Source organism: Hoplias malabaricus, chromosome 17 (assembly GCF_029633855.1).
Source record: "Hoplias malabaricus isolate fHopMal1 chromosome 17, fHopMal1.hap1, whole genome shotgun sequence".
In the NCBI taxonomy this organism is placed as follows: domain Eukaryota; kingdom Metazoa; phylum Chordata; class Actinopteri; order Characiformes; family Erythrinidae; genus Hoplias; species Hoplias malabaricus.
The window spans coordinates 19,707,126-19,728,463 of NC_089816.1; the positions used below are offsets into that span (position 1 = coordinate 19,707,126).

Genomic DNA, 21,338 nt, shown 5'->3' on the forward strand with positions numbered 1-21,338 from the left:
AACTTTGGCCAGTGCTCATCTGCTCAGTTTCGGAGGCGTTTCTTGAGTCTGGTGAAGTCTTTGGCGGACCTCCACAGCCAGCTCTGCAGCTCTCGGAGCACCCAGAACCCCTCCACTTTCCTGGTGAAGTCGTTCAGAGCCGGACGCTCGGGGTCGGAGTAGAGGAGAGGGAGTGGGAGGGGCGAGAGTGTGGAGGGAGGATGAAGGGAGCGTCCTGAGCGCTGGTGATGGAGGGATGGAGGGGTAAAGAGGAGAGGGACGCTCCTATGTTCTTCCTCTTCCACTGCTTCGATGTCTCTTTCTCTCTGCTGGACAGTGTCCAGGGGAAAGTGGCCATGGCTGATGTTGATGTTGTTGTATTTGTCGCTGAAAAAACTCACATGGATGTCGTTGTTGTTGTTGCTACTTTTTGGGTCGTTGGCAAAGCTCAGCAGCTTCCTTCTCCTACCCCATCTTTCCAAACCTTCATCCCTCTCTTCCTCTTCTTCTCCTCTTTCTGGCCAGCTCTCTCCCTCCCTTCGCCGTCCTCTCCTCCCTCTTTCCCTGTCTCTCTGCTTCTTTCTGTCAGCATCGATTCTGGGTGTCCCAGATGCGGTCAAGTTGCCAGTGATTCGGGACAAGTTGCCTCTCAGAGGAACCGGGCCATTTTGGCGGAGTCTCTGCTGTGAGGTCACTGGAAGGCCGTATTTCTGATTGACCTTCTGCTGCAAAGTCATGGGTGGGCCGTACCTGTGAGCGGACACTCCGTTACCCTGCAGGGGTGGGGTGTATCCGAGGGCATTCATGAGGCCCGAGATGGAGCCCAGCAGGCCGCTTAGGCCAGAGCAGAAGTGCAACAGTGAGCTCTGGAGGTATGGACACAGCGTGGACCGGGCCAGCTCCCTCACAGCGCTCAGCAGGACACTGTACGCCCGCTGGTTCTGCGCCAGGCGAACACCGTTCTCCAGTCCTCGCCACAGGTCCACGCGCGTCGCAGCACTCGGAACCGACAGAAATGAGATGTTTGGACGTGGTGGAGAGAAACCCGGGTCGCTGAAGGGAGGACCGAGATACGACAGCTGAGAGAGAGAGAGAGAGAGAGAGAGAGAGAGAGAGAGAGATACCTTACATAACTCCACAATTTCCTAATTTTTCACATTCCATTACCATTCAAAAGTTTGAAATCATGTTTACCAGTATCTAACCCTATCCTGGATGTAGATTAGAGCTGTGCCTTATCATATCATAGTCATATTCTTTAAAACGATTGTAAAAATCAATATCGTGATAATCATGACTTGTTTACGCAATGACTCAGCATGTTTTAATTGTTTATATTTGCTGTTGTCTACTAAATAAGCAAATGTCTACACATTTCTGTCACTTTTTCTGAATGTTTGAAATTGTTACTTTTATAGCAAAATAAAGAGTTGTAATAAATAAAACATTTTAATACTATTCATATATATTGAATATTCATTCATTTTCTTTTCCGCTTCTCCATTTCAGGGTCGCGGTATATATTGAATATATTTATTAAAATTAAAATGAATATAACATTTACTGTGTTGTAATAGTGTGTTCTTGACGTTAATAAAAGTATATTTCAATCTAAAAAGCAGTTTTACTGTACAACTTTAAAGATGCTTTATGTGGTTCCTTCAGGGTTGAGTTTATTTGAGGAGAATCTAGCGACAGTGGTAAAACCGACAGTGGAAATACCCCACAGAGGAATATAAACTAGTGTGGGGTGGGGGGGCTGGGGGATGAGGGAGAGACAAAGTCAATGACAAGAGACAAGGGAAGAGAGGAAAGAAACCACACACACATGCACAAACACACACAAACACAAACACAGAAAACCACAAGTGCACTAACTCAGGACTCACGTAAGTGTCTTTGATTTCTTTCAGCTGGTGGTCCAGGTACTTGGTCAGCTCATACGTTCTCTCTATGGTGGTCCTCTCACTGGACAACATCGCGGCATGGTCCTGCACCTGGACACACCCCACCACCACAGCCCGCAGCAGCAGCAGCAGGAGAAGCCGAGAGACTGAAGGGGGACACGGCAGAAAGAAAGTATATTTACTGCGGTCAGTCTGCTGTCTCACAAAAAAACGCCCACCGCTTCAGATCTGAACACAGATCTATTACAGTTTTCATCCTTCCACTGGGAGAAGAACTGCTCAACATAATGGGTCTGAAAGAATGTGGAGCTCTCACTGAATGGAAGAATGAAAACTGTAATAGAGACAAAAACAGACACTCTGGGTGTTTTCCTTGCCCATTTTTTGAGTGTCCTTAGGTCTTTAGGTTCTCAACTGATGTCATCTCACAACCCCAAAATGTAGGACACATCGGTTCGAGAACCACCTGAAAGTCCCATCATTTACTGCAGCGTCATGAAGTCTATTCTTTGTGTTCTTATGATTCTTAATATTTACTTTTAAAATGTACTTTTTATTAAATTAATTGAAGTTCTGTAATAACATAATTTTGGGAGTAGGACCATGCCAACACTCCTCCTCTCAGCCCTGTGTATACCCTCTACCCCATCTCCTCCCATTTTTCTCGTATCATTTGGCCCCGTTTCAGCCTTTACAGCCATGGTCCGTACCAGCAAACTGGCTGTTGATAGATGTTCTGAATGACCCTGAAACCATTCAAGCAAATTCCACAGAAGTGTCATTGGTCTAATTGCCACTCTCTGATCAGACAGTTGAGTTTGTGTGCGATGAGAGACTATTATAATGGATTATAACGGCCTGTGATTTGTTAGAAGCTAGTGAGTTCGCCTCCTGTATTCATGAATCAGTGCTGAAGGGTGAAGTTCATAGGTTCAAACACAAAGACATTAATGAAGGTGATTTTGTTTACTATTGCTCCATTACGTGGTTTGTATTTTGGCTCTGAATGTATCATTTCTCAGAAGTGCATTTGGAATTTACAGAGCCTGGCCCAAAATGCAGCATCCATCAAAACACATCATGAAAAGAGGAGGAACAAAAATGTTGACGTTCTTGTGAGAGCCATTTCCTGCAAATCCCATCGCAGCTGTCACAATTCAAAACACTCAGATCAAATAAAACAATCAAATCAGACGCAGCGACCGCGAGACGAACAGTGTGTTTACTCTTGGGTGGACAGTGACTCAGTCAGCACTGACTACAGCTCCGCTCCAAACATGCACCGAGCCAAAGACAGCTTTCTAACGACTTGCTGGGAAGAGTGGAGACTTTTGTTCAGCGATGAACCTTCACTGGTGATGACTTTTTCAGAATGAATAAAATGCAAACCAAGACAATCTATACAGTACATGCTTAAAAATAAAGGTGCTACAAAGGGTTCTGTAAGTGATGCCATAGAAGAACCACTTTGGGTTTCATAAAGAACAATTTTGTTTAAAAAGCGCATTAGTGAATGACCTTATAAAGGTTTATAAATCCATAACTCAAGGTTCTTTACCCATTTAAACACATCAGTAAAAATGGTTCTTTGCAGAACCAAAGTGATTCTTCTATGGCATCACTCAAAGAACATTTTATAGCACCTTTACTTTTAAGAGTGTACAACATAAAACAAACAGTGTCCTTTTGCCTGCACTCAGTGTGTTTTACCAGCTCAGGTCAACAGCCACATTCCTCCAACAACACAGTGCCCAAAATATCATCTTAATCATTTTAATAAGTTGTTTTAAACAGGTCTACATGAATATCTCTCATTATTGTGATGTTAGCCCTCGGCTTCCAAATCCCATCAGTAAAAAAATAGTTTTAATAAGTGGTTTCAACTGTAGTTTGGGAAAGAAGACTCATGATGTAATCATACAGAGGAAGATAACTAGAGATGACTAGTTTGAAACCAAACGGAAAAACACACCCAAAGCTCCAGTGCATGGTGGTTCTGTCTCAGTAAAATACAGGTATTCGTTTACTTAACATAAAAGTAAAAGTGAAAATCAAGTTCCCTGAAGGAAACGTCTAAAAACAAAGGACTGTCCCTATTCTTTTGCCAGACAGCGTGTAAAGAAGGATTTTCTCTTCCACTGAACACTGAAACCGGTGTGTGATGAAGGATTTGGCAGACAATCAGCTGCTACGGGCAAATTTCTGTTCCATTACACACAAAACATTATGGGTGTCGAGGCACAACGCAAATACAATGATTAATAATTGCTCTAAATCAAGCGTGACATTCATTCCTGTCGGTGAGGATAACATACCTCTGGCCTTTTTGTGGTTCAATATTCTCTAACACACGAGAATACGCTGTCTTTATGTGAAATACACAATCAAACAGTGCTCACAGCTGCATGGGTAGAACATGGAAGACACACAGTTCCTTCAAAGCAGATTAAAGGACAATTGCATGTATTAAAAAGTATATTTTATTACCAAAAAGCTGTCGTAACATCAAAAGCAATATTGTAAAATTCAACAGAATGGAGCATTTCTCACCGAAACCACATCCAGTTTCTCTGCCAACATCTTAACCATTTAATTATATAGAAATTTGGAAATAAGGGTGGAATTCTACTTTAATGCTGTATCAATAGCCTGCTGATAATAGTGGTCATCGACTGATCTGATGACATTACTCTATATTGACCATAGGTGGCGTTTAGGGAGATAGTGATCAGCTTCATTTTTCGCACAGTGCCGAAGTGAAACGCGAGAAAACATTTTCAGCTGAGTTTATTTAAATTTCATGAATTTGTTTGTGGACTGCGGCTCCATTCCGGCACATGTTCGTGTGTTCTGTGAGAAAGTAATGAGCTCCACTACTGTGTGCTGTTCATGGGTGTCAGCCATGTGGAATTGTTTTGCGCGACTTAAGCAACTGAAAACACTGCGGGCAGAAAAAAAAAGAGACGCAGGAAGCTGCACAGAGTTATGATCTCCCCAGCATTGTTCCTTTAATTTCTCCCCTGACGGAGGCAGACCCCCTCAAAATCGATCAAAACGATCCTCCGCTGGCCAACAGGACCATGCTGCCAGTGAAGGGAACGCTGCTCTGATTCCATTTTTAAGGTCATAGCTAGCAACACATTCTCAGAATGCATTGTTTGCATGTGAAAAGCATTTGGAGTTCGATAGAGAGCAGTGAATAAAATCCGAGCTCAGTTTTCCCATGGTTCAGGCCTGAGGTTTTAGAACATGGTCAAAGGGTGTGTGTGCCCAGTTAATCCGGGTAGACTCCGCACCCATCACTGCCCTGAACTGGATAAGGGTTAAAGACAATGGCTGAATGAATGAATGTAATTAATACAAAAGTGCAATGGAACTATTACAAGTGATGTGCATTATGAATCTCATTTGCCTTGCTGCCCCCAACCCCACCCCCACCCAACTGACCCACACTTTGGGAACCACTGCTGTAATCAATGCAAATCTTATTCATAATTCAGTGTAGAAACCTGAAGCATGAATTTCTGGCCTGTTTAGTGTGTGTGTGTGTGTGTGTGTATGATTATTGAGCAGGCAATTGGGGCCAGTGCCCAGGGGCACTCTAGGCCAGGCAGTCTAGGGGTCCTCTGACCACAAGGTCCAAGGTGGCCGAAAACACTGGAGACGCTCCGCAGCAGATGTAAACATCAGCCAAATGAATAAATAACATATAAATGACTGAAGAAATGAAATGTGTCCCGAGGCTGGTTTTCTGGTCTGTGTTATTACAGCAGACTCGTGGGAGCCTGGTGTTGCTGTTCAGACGGAAGAGTAGCATTTACGCTTCTTGTTTTTAGAGGACAACTTCTGCTTCTGCATCACGACTCAGTTAGGTTTGAATTGTAGTGTATGTTGTTTTTTTTTTATACACCGTGATACCTATGTGAATATATATTTAATATATATATTTATATATTGTGTTTATAGCGTTGACCTTATTCAAGCTCTTATAATTACTGATTATTTGACTAAGGATAGCAATTAAAGTTTATAATTGGCTTAAACAATTAAAACGTTATTAATTAGTTTGAGAATGAATAATAGTCAAGCTAAGTGAGTTCTTCAGGATTTTCAGAGATTTTAATGAACAAACTGTATACACTGTGATTTCAAATAATGAAGATGTTTATTAATAAAAGAAGAAGGATATTTATTTAACATAGCGTAATCTTGAAATCTCACGGCATCAACGCAGGGGAAACCGATTCGACTTTAAAGATAAGCTAGGTACTATGGCTTATGACTAATGGGTCGCTAAATAAAGTTTAATTAACGTATAAAATTTATCAAGAAACTTAATTCAATTTTCAGCTCTGGGAATGCGTAGGTTTAGCTTACTTTTTCGTCGATTCTCACCACTCGTTGAGTACAGAGGCTCTCTGAGGTCCTGGGAGTGAAGGCGTCTCACTTGGTTTCGCGGTTCTCCCGCGGAAGTTTCCAGGCTGAGTCAGCGTGGAGGTCTTTCTTCGTCGGTTGAGTCGCCTCAGGCGTACTCGGAGCGTGATGACGCAGGCGGCAGGATCCTCTCTTTGGCTTACTGTCCTGAGCAGGAGTGTCCAACCATATGGACGTTTTGGACGAAAAGTTTCGCTAGTTACTGCAGATCCAGAACTGAAAATCGATTCAATAGACTTACTTATTCTACGACTTTCTTCTATCTCGGCGGTGTTTCTTACTCTGGCCATGAATAAGTTCACCTGCTTTGATCAGTCGTGAGATTAAACTTAGATTGGGCGATAAAACATAAACACGATTAAAAGAAAAGAAGATATTCAAATCACTCGACGTATTAGTAAGGCTTCCTACTCTAGCTAATTCAAGACGTCTCGTGAGCTTTAGTGAAGTCTTTTAAGGTTCTTCTTTGTTCGTCGTCGTGAGGAGGAGAAAACGTCTCGCTTGGAGAGGTTTGGAGCTTGAAGAAAAACAAAGAGAACGCGTGCAGGCGTTCAGAGCGGAAACGAAGTTAAGAGTCAGAGAGAAAAAGAGCGAGTTGAGCTTCCGATCTTCTGAGCTGAACCGCTGAGCTGCACTGCACTGCACGGGCGAACTGCTCTCTGAACTGCACACTCTGAACTGAACTGATGTGCCGAGCTGAACTTCTTTTCAAAGCCAGCGCGGTCACGCCCTATTGGGAGGTGTCCTTTCTTCGATTGGGTGGCGAGTCCGAGGCTCACGTGACTCTCCCGAAAGAGAGAAGAGGGGGGAGGTTTGAATCAGAGATTCACACAGAAGGAATAGAAATTTCGCGTATAGAAATTTCTTATACATGTTAGTAATATACAACAATGAGCGTCCTGGATCATTAATATCAAACATTTACATAAGATTTCATCTTGGGTATGTTGTGTTTACGTCCCATTCACAATATTGTTTTTAGAAGGTATTAATTCGTTTTTCTAATCAGAAACAGAAACTTCCTTTCATGATAGAAACCGTAATACACATCATTTCATTAGAAGGTGGACGTTCATCTGAGGACACAGAGAGTGACATTTATACATATTGCATAGACATACTTATTAAAATTTTATTAAGTCCATCATGTGTTTAGACGGCCTTAGGCGAGACGTGATTTCGCAAACGTCCACCTGGGGTCGATGTTGGTCCATGCCGGTGGTTCGGTGTGGATGAGTCAACGGGAGTTCAAACCGAGGTCACTCCTGTTAACCATTTGTTGGTCCCTGCAAGCGATAATAACCCTTAGGCGTCACTGTCATAAACGCTTATAACTCCCCTCTTTGTTTGATGTCCTGTTCCTTAAGAGCATCATAAAGTTCATTATCTTTAAATTTCCGAAGGGAGGAAGGGGTGTCGGGGCCAGGTGTCCTGGTCCGTCTTTTGATGTTAGATCTTATGTGCGTGCGTGTGTGTGGGGGGGCTGCAGGGTCTTTGCCCCCCCCGCGGTTTGTGGAATGTTAATTCGGTCGCAGACAGAAGGTCCTGGTCAGAATGAAAAAGTTTTAATTCAAAACTTTTCATTTCTTCATTTGACTTTTCATCTCGTTATCCGGTCCATACTCCACTACAGAATGAAAATAAGGAGAGAAAATCTGGAAAAACCTTATGCCCGTAGACGATGATTCTACTGCCACAGACACATTGTGAGTCTATGGAACCCAACATCTGACCAGTGACTCTGAGAATGAGAGATGACCCTGTTAACTCATTCCTTATTGATGTATAAATGACAAAGTGCTATTGAAGTGACTACTATAACTGTTCTATCCGTTCTGTTTCAGAGTGAACATCTGTTAAATGTAAAATATTGTTTAAAGGAATACAATGTACAATTCACGTTTACAGTACTGTCGTGAAATCATTTAAACACAACTTGCGCACACTCTCCTTGTCTCTCTCTCACACAGCCAAACACACACACACATCTCTCTCTCTTTTACTCTCTCACTCACTGAGTGATGTTTACAATAGTAGTGTACGGCTCTGGGGCTCCAGTTGGTGTTAAGCTGGGGGAATGTGTGAATCAAATAAAATAACGTTGACTACATGATAAAACCCATATATTGCTCTCAGTACACACTGGACCGTTTTATTACAACCATGAAGTGTAACATTGGCGGTTCTCTAGCCGTTTTAACCACAGCAACTGACAGTAAAACACTTAATACCAGAATCTATGTCCAATGCTAAAAACTGAGTTAATCCGGCTAAAGTTAGCAGGCGCTAGCCCTCGCTCACGTTCATCAGTAACTCTCAGAACCGGATTATAACCCTGTCCGCAACAAAGCGTGGGTTCCACTGACACAAAGTGTAACATCAGTCGTTTAATCCAGACAGCAACCGGAGAAAAAAGCACTTATTACCAAAATCGATGTCTAATGGTAAAAAGTGAGCTAATCCAGCTAAAGTTAGCACCTGCAAACCATTTACTGCTCAGTGCCTCTCACAATCTGATTCTAACACTTTCATCAACAAAACTATCACTAACACAGCAACACATGGAAATAGGGAAACAGATACTTACTGCTCCAGCTCGTGCTTACTGCTCCAGCTCGTGTCCTCAGGTCTGTTTCAGCTCACTCTACTGTTCTCTAAATTCAGTCCAGTATTAACTCTTGTACGGCTGCTCACTCTCTCTCTCTCTCCTCCTTGCCCTCTCTGCCGTATAATATCCGGGAATAACGGGCTAAATTCTACTTTTAGCAAGGCAACCATCCACCTGTGAGCTATGTGCTGTTAAGCGTTACCCATTTCTCACGAGAGTCCCCCGCCCCGTGATTCAGAAGTTGCTTAGTGCAGTAAATCAGCAGAGGACCTGGCATAGACGCAACAGAGACTTTATTCTCCATTTTACAGCTCCATGGAATATCACAATCATATAAAGGCTGTAATTTTAAAGTAGAAATACTACATAGTGTTCCTTTAATCTCAGTTTTCATGTCTGAATCTGCGGGGGCTACAGTTACTGTTGTTTCCAGAGGCCTCACAAAATCATAATCCCCCTTGATCGAATGTGTGTGTGTGTGTGTGTGGTCCTGTGTGTGTGGAGGCAGTGTGTTTGTACGTGTCAGTGTTGGGGTTTGATATCTTTGTCTTAACGCCAGTTCACTGTTTACATGCCTTACGTGATGAGAGTTTGCTTCTCTGAGTGTTTATGATGAATGTTTATGATGACAGTGTGTGTGTGTGTGTGTTCATTTTGTTTCCAGATATTCTCAGAAATGTTCTGACTTGCGAATCACACTGTGGTCAGTGCCCAATGGCGAGAGCAGTATAAATCCCCCCAGCCTCACGCTGTGGAACAGTGAAACTGTGTTCTCCTAAGACACAGAACACCCTCCAGTTCCTTTGAACAATGTTAGTGTTATCGAACTAACCATCAACACCAGCAAATTACCTCTCATGGCTGCCATCAAACCCTCACAGCAAAGTTCAACCCTCTCCTAGGACTGGTGTGTGTCTTGATTTATCTAAAACACTGAAAGCAAGTCTTCTGAGAAGAAACTGGGAAGAGCTGGGAAATGTCCTTTTACTGGAAATAAAATAAAAGTTCTCTGACGTTTGCACTGCATGTGCAAAATCACCTGCCAGCCATAACATTAAAACCACAAGAGTAACACAGTGCAGGTCCCCCTCCCACTGCCAAAACAGCTGGGACCCTTTGAGGGATGGACTCGACAAAACCTCTGAAGACGAAGCAGAAAAAACTGCGAGGGTGGGCCCTCCATTGACTCGACATGTTTTCCAGTACATCCCACATTATTCCTTCACTTGTCAGTGGTCTTAATCTGGTGACAGAATGAGTGTGTGTGTGTGTGTGTGTGAACCCTTTTAAGCCTCCTCAAGGCAGGCGCACACAGTGAAAATGGCAGCAAATGATCCTTTAAAGTTCAGAGAGGGTCCGACAGTACTCAGAGAGAAGGGGGGGGGGTGAAAGAGAGAGAGAGAGATTACAAAGAGAATCACAGAGAAAGAGAGAGAGAGAGAGAGAGAGAGACTCAATGTGTCCTACAACACAAACATCGCACACACACATACACACACTCCCTCCCTCTTGTGTGTGTGTCTTTTGTCAGGCAGTAAAGGACGACATGGTGGAGATGTGTAATTACTTGTTTGAGGCGTTGAGTCTTCAGCAGGTGTGAAATAGGCACTCCTCCTCCTCCTTCTCCCTTTTTCCTCTCCTTTAATCTCCTCTATGAGCTCTCCGTCACTCCCTCGCCCACCCAGCCACTCCTTTACCCCTCACACATCTTTCTCTTCTGCTTCACTTCCCTCTATTTCTCATACATTCTCAACTGTTCTATATTCTCCATTGTTATTATACACATCTCTCTTTTCTTTTTCTCTTTCATTCTTTTTCCCCTCATTTTTGAATCTTTTATGCTTTTCTCTCAATATTCTCTCATTTCTCTCTGTCACTCTCTTGCCATCTTTTTGCTGTCTTTCTCTGGCTCTCTCCCCCTCTCTCGCCCTTTTCTCTGTCTGTCTAGTTCTTCAGGTTGTTTTTATTCCTCCTCCTGAGTGCGCACCTCTTTTTCTCTCCACTCTGTTTGAAGTGGTTTATCTCTTTTTTGCCTGCAGCCAAAATAACAGCAGCTTATTAACCTCGATTAGCCTCGGCAGTTTAGTGTTCCTCTCCTCCTCCTTTCTTCCCTCACTCCTTCTCTTCCTCACCCCCTTCTCACCTGCCAAGGACTGAGCAAAATCACTTCAGAGTACGTCAAAACACTTGCCATGTCTTAAATGGGTACTTCATTCACACACACACACACAGAGAACACATATAACATGCACATCAATCCCCCCACACACACTAACACACCTTCTCATGACTTCAGGTCACTGTAATTATCCTAGACTTATAGTCACTGCTTTGATGAGCAACAAGAACCAGAGTGGAAAAGTTTTACACACACACCCACTCTCTCTCTCTCTCTCTCTCTCTCTCTCACACACACACACACACACACACACACACACGCACACAAACACACACACACAGACACACACACACCTTTATCTTTACTATAGCATTCCTTCTTTTCAAGAGACTCGTTTTCCAGGTACATTTCCACACCTACAAAGTTCTTTGTTGTGTTCTCTGTTTCACCTGATCACACTAATCCTACACACATTCGGTGACACTGAGGTCAGGGTTCTGGGGCGGTCAGTTCAATGTTGTGGGCACACTGACAGCTTCTTTGTTTGGTTTTGCCCTTTTGTGTCTATTTCCTATTCTCTGTGTAGCCTTTCAGACCCACAGTGTTGAGCTGGTCTTCTCACAGTGGAAAGATGAACACAGACTGGAGCTCTATCCTAAACGTCCTAGAGGAGCTCTGATCTAAAGGAGCTCTATCCTAAATGTCCTAGAGGAGCTCTGGTCTAAAGGAGCTCTCTCCTAAAGGAGCTCTATCCTAAACATCCTAGAGGAGCTCTGTCCTAAAGGAGCTCTATCCTAAATGTCCTAGAGGAGCTCTGTCCTAAAGGAGCTCTATTCTAAATGTCCTAGAGGAGTTCTGTCCTAAAGGAGCTCTATCATTAATCATAGAGGAGCTCTGTCCTAAACATCCAATGAGGAGCTCTGTCCTTAATGTCCTAGAGGAGCTCTGTCCTAAAGGAGCTGTGTCCTAGAGGAGCTCTATTCTAAAGGTCCTAGAGGAGCTCTGTCCTAAAGCAGCTGTGTCCCAAACGTCAGAAGAGGAGCCATGTCCTAAACGGAGAAATATGAAACTGTATCTCAGCCAGGAGACAAAATTCCGAATCATGGAATAAAAACTTAGAATTTACATTTGATTCCTGTGTGTAATTGGTTTCAGACACATAAACATTATCACATCAGCTCAGTTGTGTTTGAGTTTACTCATTTTGGCCAGAATTGTGTTGATGTGATATGCAGCTGACCGTGATGATGTAAATTCCTGTAAACCCGGGGCCCTCGGGTTCGGCCGCTTCATTGTGGCAGAGTGTGTCGTAAACACCGTAGTTTTGATGTCGGGTTAAAAGAGAGCTCTGTGGCGTGTTTATGTAACCTCTGAAGTCTATTCCTTCAGAGAGCCATCGGATAACAAAGCGCTTTATTAGACAGGATTTGAGTTGGATTTGTGTCTGAGCCGACAGCTGGCAGCAATGATGTGATGTCAAACGGGCAGATCAATAAGTTATGCTCTCGCTCTCGCTCTCTCTCTTTCTCTCTCTCTCTCTCTCTCTCTCTCTCTCTCTCTCACACACACACACACACACACACACACACACAGATATACTTTTACTCTCTGCCTGATTTGTTGTTGTTGTGGCATTAACGTTAAACAGATGAGCTTTGACAATACCTTCAGCTTCATGATGCAATATCATAAAATGTGCTACATATTTCATAACACATCAAATAATGTTATATGGGCCATATGACGGGCTGGTCAAGTCTGTGCACAAAGAGCCTTGTGTGTGTGTGTGTGTGTGTGTGTGGAAGGGAAAGCTGGGGTCAGGGTCGGTGTTGTGAGTGTCTGTGTACAGTTAAAGTGGAGATTTATGTGCAGTCTGCACTCAATCAAACGTGCATTCCTTCACTAACTCAACACACACACACCAGTGTGTAGAGCACACACAGAGAGAGTAACATGCTGCACACACTGCCGTTGTGTATCAGGTACCAGACACGTTGGGGAGGGAGGGGCACAATACACATAAACAGTTTCCAGTAAAAAGTGCTTCTGGTCACATTCTCATGTCTCCGTGGCAACCTTCTCTGCAAAGTACGCCTGTAGTTGACCACTTCCTCCTGTCTGTCAAGGTTTTTTTTGAGGGGGGCACTTTAAAGCAACACTAGGTAAGATTTAATATTTTAGTCCTGGGCTCCCCCTACAGTTGCAGTGTTTAATTAGATTTTACAGCACTGTGCTGAACTCAAGAGTGCAACACAGGGGGTGACTTCCTACCCTCATCCAGCAGATACAAAGTGTAGTTTCTTCAGTTGTGAGCTCAGATTAGCAACAACGCAAACTCTATTCTTTCAATTAAAGCCCAGTGGAGCATCACTATTATTTTGAAGCTGTAATTTTAAGGCAGAAATACTGCCTATTGTTGCTTTAATACACTGAGAGAAAATCAGTACACACAGTCCTCTGTGTCCATGAGTTCCACATGCACAGATTCAGAAACACACGATCCCAAAAAGCTCCAAAAAGCTTGATTTTTTTCACACTGACGTGATGTGCAGTGCCCCCCTGCAGCAGCACTTTTTGGATGTCTCTTGACTACACTTCCTCTGTGGCCCGGCTGCAACGTCTGCGTCTGCGCTGAGTATGTGCAGGCGGTTTGTTCTGGTCATTGTTCACAATTCACAGCAGCTCCACTGTGTCAGAAAGGGTCAGAGATGGAGAGACCATTCAAAGTGAACAAGAGGATGTTCAGAGGTCACACATGAATACACTGCCATTTTATATAAGGGCCTTCATCCTCCGGGGATTACGGCATCCACAGTGGGGTCTGAGCTGGGTCTCCCTCTGAGAGACACGGAGGAGTCAGACTGAAGATATTAGATAAGGATTCGTGCTCTAGATTATAATATTAATTGTGATGTATTAAGAAGCTTTTTATAAATCCTGTCTCCAGCTGCACTGATGGTTAACTCTGATATGCATCAGCTTTTCAAACTTTTTAACCTCTCTATCTGTGAGTTACCCTACTCTGGGGCATTGCCATAACATTTGCCCCCGGCCTCTTCCAGCCGAATTATTCACAGGGGCTGGAATCAATGTTGACACTGACTTTTTTTTTTATTGCAAATACTTTTAAATTTTCTGAACAAAAACTAAGTTGTGATAGGTTTGGCTTCTCTCTCTCTCTCTCTCTCTCTCTTTCTCTCTCTCTCTCTCTCTCTCTTCACCCCTCAACCTCTCACGCCCCTCATTCTACTGCATCCTTCTCTTTCCCTTCAGTTCTTCTCCAGATAAGGCCCATCCTTTATCTCTCTCTCTCTCTCTCTCTCTCTCTCACTGCTGCTTTATTTCTGTTTTCCCTTTCCTTCTTTTTACTGCTTTTGGATAAATTTTCTTTCTCTCCTCTACTCACTCTCTCTCTCTCTCTCTCTCTCAGGTCCGTTTACCTCTCTAATTACCTTTCTTTTCCCTCTCTTCCTTTTTTTAATTATCTACCCTTCTACCCCCTCTCCGTTCTCCCACTTTTTTCCATCCTCCGCACTCGAGTTTCTATTAACTCCTGACACGGCCCCTCTCATCACAATAAACAGAGAGAAAGAGAGAGAGAGAGAGAGAGAGAGAGAGAGAGAGAGAGAGAGAGAGAGGCACAGAGAGAGGGCAGGGAGAGAGATGGAGAAAGAAAGTAAGGGTGAGTGATTTAAAAAAAGTGAAAGAGAGAGAGAGAGAGATAGAGAGAGAAGGGGGAGGGAGAGGGGAGGGAGTTGGTAAAGCAAGGGGCCATGTTAATTTGGGAAAAATGTAAACAGCATGTGTAACTGTTCAAACCGTGACCAACTCATTTTATATCATTCCCCTGTGCTCTCTCTCTCTCTCTCTCCCCCTTTAGAGGGAATCTGGCCTGCATTAACCCTCTCTCTCTGTCTCTCTCTCTCGCCTCTTCTTTTCCTCTATATCACTCCATCTCTCCATTTATCTCTTGCTTTAAAGCTTCGAGCTATGCTCTACCTCTGTTATACAAACTCTCCACCCTCCTGCTTTCTTTTCCTCCTCTGTTCTCCTACTTCACTCTTTGTTTCTTTGACTGCAGATTTGCGTGGGTATAAATGCTAATGTACAGATCACAGAGAGCGGCTAATAACAGCCCTCAAAACCACACGCGTGAATCTCAACATGTTTCTTACTATGATGGATTAAGTGTGTGTGTGTGTGTGTGTGTTTGTGTGTGTGATGCTTGTTTTAGTACATCTTCCTGACTCTGTAGAAAAAAAGTTAAACTGAGAGGATAAAAACGCACAGATCTCTGAAGTCTTCACTCTGCAGCTGGCGTGGTGTCTGTATCAAGGTCTAAGCTGCTTTCTCTTTCAGGAAAATAAATTACACAAAATACTGCAAACATTCTGTCTTAATATAACAACTCAGTGTGTGTGTGTGTGTGTGGTGGCATGTAGTCTTGGTAGCAAGTATGTTTATAATGGTGTTTAGTGCTGTTAGCATGTGTGTGTGTGGTTTTTAATCTGATTAGTGTGTGTGTGTATGTGCGTGTGTTGCCCCGCTGCAGTGGTTCAAACAGATCTCAGAAACACGGATTCAGACAGACAGGGTTTCATACCTCACACACCTGAGGAACCAATCCCCTCAGCTCAGGGCGGAGCTTTCTAATTTCACATTCACAGATCTGTGCAGAGTGAAGGGAGGCGTATGAAGCTCTCTAGCATTTATACCTAAGACATTCGGGGACTTTCATTTTGAAAATAACTTCCACACATGTAGTTCTGAGCAGAGGGGAGTGTTTTTGCTAATCGATAAATGGAGGAGCACTTTAACAAAATCAAAATACAAATAATGACACTAATGCTGCGGCGCAAAAAAGAGACTGCACTGAAAATAAATTCACTGTAAAACTGCAGCGCCTCCCTCAGACTGGAGGCTGAAACTGAACCACGACCTCTTAACTCCCACTGGACAGAGCTTATTACACACTTACAGTACTTTAATACACACTAGATACTCTTTAATTAAAATAAAAATGTTTTTGTATTCGTTTATGTTTCTCGTCCATGTTGTGGGCCCTTTAAAAGAGAAGGAAATATGAAAGCAGTGAAGAGAAAGAGAGAGAGGGACAGAGGAAGTGTGTGTGTGTGTGTAGTAAACTGCTCTGTTTTAGTGTAAATCGCATCATTTCGTCACACTCTCATCCTCCTTTTCACAGACACGCTTCCCAGAGGACAGGTGCTCTCTGTGTGTGTGTATGTGTATGTATGTGTGTGTGTGTGTGTGTGTGTGACTAACATGAATCATGTACTTTCCCATATCAGTGTCAGTTAACAAGACATGGGTGACCCTCGATCTTTGACCTCCATTCAGCCCCCACACAAGGTGTGTATAAGCCTGTGTGTGTGTGTGTGTGTGTTTGTGTTCCTTTAAAGGGGAATATCACTGATTTATCAGCATTTCTGCATAATTCAGAGTTGTTTTGGTGTAAAGTGATCAGTCGTAGAGACTCAGATTTCTCTTCAGTGTTGGTGAATGGAACCAGGCGTCTGTCTCTACATCATAGTCTGCATTTGAGTTCCTCCTCAACAACTCTGGCAAATTTCTAGAGCTTTATACAGAGGGTTGACACTAATGATGGAGAATAGTGGACATTTGTCAACTACTATTGACCACTGTTCATTGCTAACCATCAGGGCTTTTAGAGGAGGACGTCTGGTTCCATTCACACTACTGTGAGTGATTCTGACTCTGGAAACTGAGCATTTCCCACGGAACCAACCCAAAGCCACTCTCAGTATCACTGTTTACATCATAAACATTTGATTAAGCTGATTCTGAAAGAATCCATGCAGTTCCCCTTTAATGTACAGCATTGTTTGATGGGTCAAAAGGATCAAAGAACATGAAACGTGATGACAGCCGTACACTTCAGTAGAAATGACTGTCCATACACACTGACCAGGTCTCTAGACTGTATCAGAGCTGTACTGATCTAGAACAATAATCAGGGTTTAATAGAGAACCGTATATATGCAGATTTAAACACAGCTTTCCATACAAAGAGGCTTATTTAGCGCTGATCAAACCCTGTATTAAGTATCAACCACAATCATAAACAAAGGCCTGAATTATTCTCATGTGTTTGCCCACTGCTGCCATTACAACAGAACCACCATTAACCCTTTATACCACAGGCCTGCTACTCAGTTATTACTGTCTGATGTAGGGTCAATACAGGGTTAGTAGAGGGTTAATAAACCTCAGCTATATCATGAGATGTTAGAAACGTGAAAAAGTTTGAAAAGTGTTCATTGTGGACTTAGTAAAACGCTGCAGTGGCTGAAAATAAAAATCTTTCAACAAGTACAAACTCAAACTAATCAAAATGGGTTGATTAGAACCATTGAAATCAATTATTAATGAGTATTTATGTTATCCATAACTTAACATTAAAAAACAGTTACATATTTTATATAATATATATATATATATATATATATATATATATATTTAATGTCGAGAAATGAAAAGGAACTTCACTTTTTAAATAATTAAAACTAAAGCATTTTTAAAGTGACATGCGCTTTTAGCAGAAATGGTTCTACACAGCACTAAAGGTTCTAAAAATAGTGGAACCTTAAAGTACAAGATAAAACCATAGAACATTAGACCCTGCCCAGAACCACCGATGCACACAAATGACAGCAGTTTTACACACAGCTTATTATTAAAATGGTTGTTGTGGTGGTGGTGGGTGTCAGAGAAGAGAGGAGGAGTTTACAGACTCTTGATTTCAAAGTATTAAAATACCCTTAATGTGAAATCAAAATTTTAAAATAATAAAATAATCAAATCAGTTTGAGCGTAAAAAACAAACCTAAGATTCCTAAGGGTTCTAAGGTAACAGCTGTGGTTCAATACAAAACCTTTTTGAAAATGGTTCTATTCAGCATTGTTCCATACAAAAGCAGAACGCTGTATAATTCAGACGTAGAACTGTTTTCAAAATGTTTACACGCAGAACCAAATACAACATTTTCTCCATCAATTTAAGATACTATTTCATTTCACAAAAAACAAGTTAGCATTAAAGCTAAATAACATGGCTCCATGTGTAACATCTGCCTTGGCTGAACATGCATTAAAGAACCCTTATTTTTGAGCGTGTAGTGGAACATCTTAGAACATACACAGTTCTAAAAATGGTTCCGAGTCCTTCATTAAATTCAGAGACACTTTATAGAAAAAGGAACACTCACAGAACCGTTTCTATCTGGTTTAAAAGTTCTGTTTATGACGGAGAACCTGCGCTAAATTCGTTAAGAACCAAACCTGAGGTTCTTCTCTTAAACCTCTTTTAACACTCTGAACCAACCTGCTGGGCCGAGCAGCAGAACAGAACCAGAACCACATTACACAAAGAGAATTAGGAGCTGGGGGAAATTCTGCAGCAGGTTCACGGTGAACAGAGGGTTTTACACAGAACCAGAAACACCTTGGAGAACTGTAAAGAAGTGATGAGTTCAAATTTGATTTGTCTCTGTTCTGAGCTGTGAACAAAATGGTTCAATCAATCAGTAAATAAGCAAATAAGTAAATAAATGAATAGTTCATGATCCATGTAAAAGATTTAATTAGTTTCAAATAAAAACTTTCAAAAGAAGAGCACATTTATTTATTTTTAATTCATAAATTCCCAATCAAAAACCACGAGAAGATGACTTTATTCAAAAGACCTGAGGATGTTTTAGAATATAATCTTTAAAAGTGATTTATACGGTATTTGTTCTGTCTGTATTTGTTTATTCAGCATTTGTTCAGTCATTTTTTGACCCAGTGCTAGTTTTTCAGTCGGTATTTGTTCAGTCAGTGGTTATTATATCACTATTTCTTTAGTCAGCATTTGTTCAGATTCTGTTTGTTTAGTCAGTATTCTGTAGTTGACTAGTTTCAGTATCTGACCGTAATACCATTGCTCTTTAAACAGAAAATAAAAATGAAACAGAAACAGTGTCATGTGTTGGTGAAGTTGTGTGTGGATGAAGTCCTGTGTTTTGATGAAATTGGGCTCTTACCTTCACCGCGTTCCATTCTACTCGGTTTCTCGTAAGAACTCAGAAGTTCACTTGAGCTTAAACTTAAGCTCCTGTAGAGATTCAAACTCCAGCGGTTAAGCTCTAGTCTCCTGAGCCAGGTGTTTCCAGGTGTTTCAGGTGCTCCAGGTGTGAGGATGAGGATGAGGATGAGGACGAAGGTGAGGGCGAGGATGAGGATGAAGACGATTCTGACACACGCCACTTTCGTGAGTGGAAGTGAGTGAGCGAATGAGTGAGTGAGAGTGGGAGAGAGTGAAGTGGTTTTATAAGCAGGGCAGCCCCTCCTCCTCCTCCTCTTTTCCCTCTCTTCTCCTCCTCCTCCTCCTCCTCCTCCTCCTCCTCTCCTGTCATTTCTCCATTCTTTCCTGCTCTCTCTCTTCCCCTCTTTCATTCTCTCCTCATCGTATTAAAACTTTGTGGAGACAGAAGCTGAGCGCAGCCACGAGTCTGAAACCACAAAGTGCCGAGGGGGATTATAATCAGCTACATAATCCATCATCTGCTGCACAGCTATTAATCTCACTTCATTTATTCAGACTGTGTTTAATCTCACTGCATTTAGTCTGACTTTGTTAAGTCTCACTGCGTTTAATCTCATTGTGTATAATCTGACTACATTTACTCTGCCTGTTAATACTCAGGGTTTTAATTCTGTTTTTATTTTCACTGCAATTAATCTCACTGTGTTTAATTTCAATATGTTTAACTTTACTGCATTAAGTCTCACAGTGTTTAGTCTCAGAGCATTTAATCTCACTGCCTTTAATCTCTGTGTTTAATCTCACTGCCTTTAATCTCTCTGTGTTTAATCTCACTGTGTTTAGTCTTTCTGTGTTTAATCTCACTGCCTTTAATCTCTCTGTGTTTAATCTGTGTTTAACCTCTGTGTTTAATCTCACTGTGTATAGTCTTTCTGTGTTTAATCTCACTGCATTTAGTCTCTGTGTTTAATCTGACTGCATTCAGTTGCCCATGAGTGTAGTCATCTTACCCAGTGCAAAGCGCTGGCTGGTGGGATTATAAATTGAACAGTTGTAAAGTGATCTATTTATTTAAAAAATATTCACCAGTCAAAGAAACCCCTTCTAGTAGAAGTCTGGAACAGTAGAACTGTGTTCTCTGAAGTGATAGAGCACTCTCAAGTACCTTTGGGATGAGGAGTGCTGTTTGTGATACCAGTCCGATACCAGTACCTGATCTCACTAAGGTTTATGTGGCTGAATGTCATCATATCCTTCCAGTACTGTTCCAATATCTAGTGTAAAGTATTCCTGAGGAGTGGCTGCCAAATGGGGATGGATTTCCTGTTAATCCTGACTGTTTCAGAAGACACATTAATGTCTACAAACTTTTGAACATGTAGTGTTATCTGTAAACCACTGTTGGTCAGTATTCGTAGACACGCCAGCAGGGTTAGACCCCTGTCTGATTTAGGAACTGCTAGGAGAGTTTAAAGGGACAGTGTGAGTTTTTTATGTCTCATGTCTCTGGTATTTACCTTTATAGACAAAGTGATTAGTCATGTTTCCACTCCACACCTTCACCGTCACTCACATACATCCTGCTGCGTGGTGCGTGGGAGAGAGAGAGAGAGAGAGAGAGAGAGAGAGAGAGAGAGAGAGAGAGAGAGAGAGAGAGAGAGAGAGAGAGAGAGAGAGAGAGAGAGAGAGAGAGAGAGAGAGAGAGAGAGAGAGAGAGAGAGAGAGAGAGATTCCTTTATGCCTCCCATTTAGTCTGATATCATACTGGCAAGTCTAGCACTAGGGGCGGCACGGTGGCGCAGCAGGTAGTGTCGCAGTCACACAGCTCCAGGAACCTGGAGGTTGTGGGTTCGATTCCCGCTCCGGGTGACTGTCTGTGAGGAGTTGGTGTGTTCTCCCCGTGTCCGCGTGGGTTTCCTCCGGGTGCTCCGGTTTCCTCCCACAGTCCAAAAACACACGTTGGTAGGTGGATTGGCGACTCGAAAGTGTCCGTAGGTGTGAGTGTGTGAGTGAATGTGTGTGTGTCTGTGTTGCCCTGTGAAGGACTGGCGTCCCCTCCAGGGTGTATTCCCGCCTTGCGCCCGATGATTCCAGGTAGGCTCTGGACCCCCCGCGACCCTAAATTGGATAAGCGGTTACAGATAATGGATGGATGGATGGAAGTCTAGCACTAACTGAAGACCGTTTTTTTGCTGACCACCTGTTGACTATCATTTCTAAACGCTA

The 21,338-nt window shown here is 42.6% G+C and overlaps 1 protein-coding gene across 1 annotated transcript; it reads right to left on the bottom strand.

Annotated features, from left to right (window-relative positions):
* Window positions 1-23: 23 nt before the first annotated feature.
* Window positions 24-19,170, bottom strand: clcf1 (cardiotrophin-like cytokine factor 1). Its single transcript, XM_066650009.1, has 5 exons — window positions 19,111-19,170; window positions 1,869-2,032; window positions 699-1,058; window positions 377-659; window positions 24-286 (listed from the first exon to the last, which is right to left on the bottom strand). Exons 1-5 carry the CDS (start codon window positions 19,124-19,126, stop codon window positions 24-26), a joined length of 1,086 nt encoding a protein of 361 aa, XP_066506106.1. The 5' UTR covers window positions 19,127-19,170.
* Window positions 19,171-21,338: the final 2,168 nt, after the last annotated feature.